General features: G+C 37.5%; 1 protein-coding gene across 1 annotated transcript; it reads left to right on the top strand.

Moving 5' to 3' along the window:
- The first annotated feature begins 2419 nt into the window (after positions 1-2419).
- On the top strand, positions 2420-6288 carry LOC114470538 (homeodomain-interacting protein kinase 3-like). Its single transcript, XM_028458758.1, has 8 exons — positions 2420-4021; positions 4114-4197; positions 4315-4496; positions 4619-4742; positions 4872-4991; positions 5079-5171; positions 5350-5519; positions 5614-6288. The coding sequence occupies exons 1-8, from the start codon at positions 3857-3859 to the stop codon at positions 6203-6205; spliced, it is 1530 nt and encodes a 509-aa protein (XP_028314559.1). The 5' UTR covers positions 2420-3856; the 3' UTR covers positions 6206-6288.
- The last annotated feature ends 327 nt before the right edge of the window (positions 6289-6615 follow it).

The raw sequence follows: 6615 nt of genomic DNA, 5'->3' as shown, positions 1-6615 counted from the left end.
GCTGATTGGACAAAACCCAAAGGAGGATTTCGAAAAAGTAAGTTTTCCAATTACCTAGGCGTGGCCTAGCCCAGGTAATTCAGTGCTATTCAAGGAATCTGTGGATATGAAGGTTTTAAATTTGCAACAAACGGTGTGGGAGTTATTGGCCAAAACGCGTTGATCTTTGTTATAGCGCCACCTGCTGGCGGATATAGGTGAATTTTTGCATCCAAGGTCCCCTGGGGGTTTTGGACCCAACCACCAAAGGGCACCGCCCTACCTTGCACGGTTTATTCTGCAGCACCACTTTTACCAACGGAACTATAAAAGGTAACAATTATAATAATAATAATCGGAACGATTACAAAAGGGTTCCTAGCACCGCTGGTCCTAGGAACTGCGTATGCTTATATACGCGGTTCCCTGGCCCCGCGGGCTTGGCCCCCTAATAATAATAATAATCGGAACGATTACAATAGGGTTCGTGGTTCCCTGTCCCCGGGCTTGGCCCCCTAACTAAGCTGATTGAATAAAAAAAGTACTGAATAATAAGGACATCAGTAGAAATGTAAAATTATTCCCTAAAAAGAATACTCAAGTAAAGTACATTTCTTTGAAAATACTGGTCCGGTACAAAATTTAAGTACATTACCTTAATTTGTTCACACTGTATGTATACATGTACAATATAGGAAACACTTTGTTGACGTTACTTGAAAGTGAACGTTGCCGTGGCAGCAATATGTAAGAGAACCAAACAAAACTGAATCTTCAGTTGCTTCTCTCACTGCAAGTGGTTAAGTAGCAAAAGCTCTCTGAGTGTCTTTGTATCAAAAAGTAAAACAAGCATTTTTTGTGAAGTTTGAAAGGTTAAATAGTAAAGACCTGAGTGAGGAATGGCTGCTACAGGTAAGACAAAAATTACAGACAAAATATGATGATTAATTTTAATCTGCTAAGATAAAAGAACACTTTAGTCATTGAAGGAATCACTAGATTTTCTTTCAAAAAAAATAAAATAAATAAAAGTATGGATTATCCTTAGAAAATACATTAACTGTGGTTATAATATTGAGAAAATATTTCCCTTCAAAAACAAGTTTAATATCTTGTGTTGATGATACTGTTTGAAGCAGTTTGAGAGCTTTCACAGCCAAAGTGTGTACAGGCCTGCTATTTTTATTTGAATCCAAACTTTAGGAGTGACAGAACAAGATGTAATTTCCATGGTCTTAGTGTTGAAATACTGAACGCAATGATGAGTGTGACAGACTAAATGTATCATAGAATCTACTGAAACTATTTATCAGAAATTAAGCAATTGCAAAAAACTAAGCTGACAGCAGAGAAAAAGTACTGAGTAATAATAAGGGCATCAATCGAAATGTAGTGTAAAAAATATCTCAAAATAATATACTCAAGTAAAGTACATATACTTGAAAATATTAGTTAAGTACAGTGTTTAAGTACATTAACTTACTTTGTTCACACTGTATGTATACATGGACAATATAGGAAACAGTTTGTTGACATAACTTGAAAGTTGAATGGTTGCCATGGTAGCAAGATGAAAGAGAACCAAACAATACCAGAATGTCAGTTGCTTCTCTCATTGCAAGTGGTTAAGTAGCAAAAGCTCTCTGAGTATCTTTGTATTAACAAGTAAAACAAACATTTTTGTGAAGTTTGAAAGGTTAAATAGTAAAGACCTGAGTGAGGAATGGCTGCTACAGGTAAGACAGTATTTACAGACAAAATATGAGGATGAATTTTAACCTGCTAAGATAAAAGAAAACTGCAGTCATTGAAGGAATCACTAGATTTCCTAGATCTTTAGAAAGTACTTTTACTCTGGTTTTAATATATTTATAAATATTTTTTCCTTAAATGATTTGTGTCAAGAGATAAAAAAAAAAATAAACTGAGTGTTTAACTAATTGTGCTTTGTAATTGTTTATTTAATGTCTTTTTTAATCTCACCTAAAATTATCTGAGAAAAGCCCTCAACTTCAGGTATTTTCATTTATATTAATAACATTATTGTGGTTATTGTAGCTATTTACTATAATTCAGCTGTATTTGAGACTATAATCCCAACGGCTGCTGCTACCTTTAGTTCAGACCATCAGGGGAGAATATTGCTGTGTATTTTTGTCAATTTTCAAAGAATAAAAAAATAGAAATGAAATAAAACATCAGGTCCATATGAAGTGCTATAAGTTAACGCATCAAAAACAGTAACCAAACTTTTCTGAGCAATAACATCATTGAACACAGTCCGTGTAATTACACAGAACTTGTTGCTTTTTCTCTCCTTCAGATAATAACATTTATCCAGTGAGTTTTGTTCATTTGTCAGTCGTAGACATTCATTTTGGCTCTGAACCCTGTCATCATGTCCAGTGTGTACAGACAACACAGCGTGTTAGCATGTAGCAGCTAGCACTGTGCGAGTGTCCGCGCTAGCCGCTACATGTTAGCATTGAGGTGGTACAAGAGGCTGCAAAAGGTCCAGTGATCAGCAAACTCTCTTTCTTGCACAATTTGAAAACAACTTGGCTTTTGTTTTCCATCTGGTGTTTTTACAAGCCAAAATTAACACCAAAGAAGCACACCTGTGTCCCGTCTTGTATTGTAGTCTGTGCATCAGTATTATGGGTATACCGGGAACACTTTAAATAACAAAGGCTCCGCTCTGTTAGGAGCGCAAAAAAAGCGATTAACGGCGTTATTTTTCTGTAATTATTTAATCAATCGCAATTAACGCGTTTAATTCCCATCCCTACATGTAATACATAAAAAAAAGTGTTTGACCTCAATGTTCACAGAATGGATGTGATATATCAGGAGGAGCTCCATGTATTAATACTTAATACTTTTTTTATAATTATTATTGTTAAATTATTGTTTTTTTGTTTTTTTTTAGGTAACAGTTTGTTGACATTACTTGAAAGTTGAATGGTTGCCGTGGCAGCAAGATGAAAGAGAACCAAACAATTTTAGAACGTCAGTTGCTTCTCTCACTGCAAGTGGTCAAGTAGCAAAAGCTCTCTGAGTATCTTTGTATTAACAAGTAAAACAAGCATTTTTCGTGAAGTTTGAAAGGTTAAATAGTAAAGACCTGAGTGAGGAATGGCTGCTGCAGGTAAGACAGTATTTACATACAAAATATGAGGAGGAATTGTAATCTACTAAAATAAATAAAAAAAACACTTTAGTCAGTGAAGGAATCACTAGATTTCCTTAAAGAATTACAGATTATCTATAGAAAATATGTTTGGAACACTTCGTGGGAGCTTTCAGAGCCAAAGATGTGTGTGCATGTAATACAAAATATAAGAGTGTTTGACCTAAATATTTTGAATAACTTTTACAGCAAAAATAAAATGCTCAGTGTACCAACAGAAAATGAGGATGTGCTACACATGCAGTCAATAGAGAGACAGGACTTCACATATATAGTGGATTTGCAGGCCTGCTTTTTCTTTAAAACCAAACTACAAGTAGATACTGTTGGGTTCTCTATCATCTTGCAGTTAGACAACCGTTCACTTTCAAATAACATCAATAAACTGTTTGCTATATTGTACATGCATACATTAAGTATGGACAAATGAACTTAAAGTACTTAATACTGTATTTAACTAATTTTGAAGTATCCGTACTTTATTATTATTCTTGCTGGATATTTTTACCATTACGTTTCTATTGATGCCCTTGTTACTCAGGACTTTTTCTTTTGGCCTTTTTTTCTAACGCAAACTTTAGAAGTGACAGTACAGAACAAGATTTCCTTCTTTGATTGATTATTAGTGTTAAAATACTGAATACTAACCTTGTGCCCTGTCTATCCACTTTGACAGCACATCCTATAATGGTAGGCCATGCCCTCCACAGCCCCTCCACTCGGTACACAATCCTGGAGTTTATCGGAGAAGGTAGCTTTGGGAAAGTTGCCAAGTGTCGTGCTCACAACAGCAGCAAATTGGTGGCAGTAAAAATCCTAAAGAAGACGTATTTTCAAAATGTGGAGGACGAAGTAAGTGTTTGGTGCCTTCAACAGAACTTTAACTATGAATTTTTGGGGTAAAGTGATGAAGATGATCTAATTGTCCTTTTTTTCCCCTCTAGCTGTCAGTGTTGAAGACCATCAGCTCTCTGAATGCTGACCACTTCAATCTGGTGACATTTTATGAGCAGTTTATTGCAAAGCAGGTATGAATCTTTTTATTACTTGCTGATCAATTAAGAAAGCCATGAGTTCAAACCTGAGCTTAAACAGCTCCATAAGAGGAACTCCATTCTCATCCTTTTCTCATTGTGTCCCTGCAGCTGATGGTGGCATTACAGGGACTGAAAGCTGTAAAAATAATGCACAATGACATCAAGCCAAACAACATCATGATGGTCAACATTGATGACAGTTCATTTAGCGTAAAGCTAATTGATTTTGGAGTGGCTTCTCCCATTTCTGCCGCCACGCCCGGGCTCAGAATTCAACCAACCGGCTACAGGTATGAGGGTGTCACCCTGAACCACTTCTGGATTTTTGTAACAAATCTGTGTTATTATAGTGTTGGTACTTAATGCTAAGATTTAGAGTTCTAAAGTGTATTTCATTAATTTTGCTTCACAGGGCCCCAGAGATTTGTCTTGGCCTTCCTTACTCGGGGGCCATTGACATGTGGGGAGTGGGCTGCACGCTGGCATTCCTCTTCCTTAATGACAACCTCTTTCCTGTCCACTGCGAATACCTCATGGTAGGTCGTCTTTTTTATACATCATCCCTCCAATCATTTAATTACCTACATTCTCTTTTTCACATGTACACAGGTATAGATAGTCTTGACGACCTGCCCCTAATGTGTGCAACTGTGTTCTTTCTGCAGATGCAGAGCATGGTGGAGATGCTGGGAATGCCATCAAAACAACAGCTCCAATTTGGCCTTTACAGCAAGAAGTTCTTTTGTCATGAGGTGGATGAATTGGGCACAAGATGGAGGTTGCTGGTAAAACATAGTTTTTATTGTTGTTGAACCTTGATTGTTGCCCTAAACGTATCTTAAACCCCTTTTATTGTCATTGTGTTTCCTCAGACACCAGAAGAGTACAAGTCTAGGAACAGAACAAAAGCTGAGGAGTGGCCCGAATATCGTTCACATTTGTCATCATTAGATGACCTGCTCTATGTAAGTGTTCTCTATGATATTTGAGTTCAAATACTTAGAGATCTCTTCTTTAAAATGTAACCTACTTTAGACATGCGTTTATAAGCTGAATTTACTCACTGTTTCTTTTTTGTTAACATGAGCAAGAGAGGTATGAACTTGTGTATTGACCTAACGCTCTATATTTTTATTAATCCAGATGACTGAACTATGGGACAATGAGACAATGGAAGACAGGAAGGCCTTCATCGAGTTCCTGAAAGAACTCTTGAATCTGGATGGGGAAGAGAGAATCTCTCCCACTGATGCTCTTCAGCATCCCTACATTACGGGGTCATACCTGAGCCAGGAGCCAGACAGCAGAGAACAGTGAGTAACTGCACTGTTTAAGCATTCGTGCACATGGAAATCAACTTGTTGTTCTTTTGAATTTTATACTAATCTTTTTAAATTTTTCCTCTAGTCAAACCGAGGCACAGGTCATTGAGTCACATTCACCTGAAGTCTGGGATGACGAGTACCCCATTTCTCATGAAAACGACAAAGTTGGACTCATTGAGGCACATTCACCTGAAGACTGGGATGCCGAGTACCACATATTTAATGAAAACAGCAAATGTGGACTGATGGAGGCACATTCACCCGAAGTCTGGGATGACGAGTACCCCATTTCTCATGAAAACGACAAAGTTGGACTCATTGAGGCACATTCACCTGAAGTCTGGGATGACGAGTACCCCGTTTCTCATGAAAACGACAAAGTTGGACTCATTGAGGCACATTCACCTGAAGTCTGGGATGACGAGTACCCCGTTTCTCATGAAAACGACAAAGTTGGACTAATTGAAGCACATTCACCTGAAGACTGGGATGCAGAGTACCCCATATTTAATGAAAACAGCAAATGTGGACTCATTGAGGCACATTCACCTGAAGACTGGGATGCCGAGTACCCCATATTTAATGAAAACAGCAAATGTGGACTGATGGAGGCACATTTGCCTGAGGATTGGGATGCTGTGTACCCTGTTTTAAATAAATTTGTGGCATATTAACCCAAAGATTGCAGTACCGAGTACCCTCTCTCATGCAATTGGCATAATTTAGTGACATTTTTACAATAAACATTTATGACTTACCTGCTTTGTTAATGTTTTCATAGTTTTGACCCCTTTCTCAAACATTTTTTTCTCAGCTTTTTGGGGAAGTACCTGACATTGTAGTGTGCTAAATGTTCTGCAGAGCTGCTAAAAGTCCTGGATAGAAATGAAAAGGGGCATTGCCAATACATGTCGGCCTGAAAAACTAATTCCAAACACCAACATGGTAGCATGATCTCAGCTTCCTCCTATAGTTACCAGAGGTCCATGTGGCCTTTGTCCCAGCTATTCACCTCACGCAATGCTTCAACAATAATGCCACTGATACAATAACAGATCATATATTTAGAATTGGTAAAACATTT

This window comes from Gouania willdenowi, chromosome 10 (genome assembly GCF_900634775.1).
Source record: "Gouania willdenowi chromosome 10, fGouWil2.1, whole genome shotgun sequence".
NCBI classification, from domain to species: Eukaryota; Metazoa; Chordata; class Actinopteri; order Blenniiformes; family Gobiesocidae; genus Gouania; species Gouania willdenowi.
The sequence above is the reverse complement of the archived record's forward strand: the minus strand, read 5'-3'. Positions and strand labels throughout refer to the sequence as shown.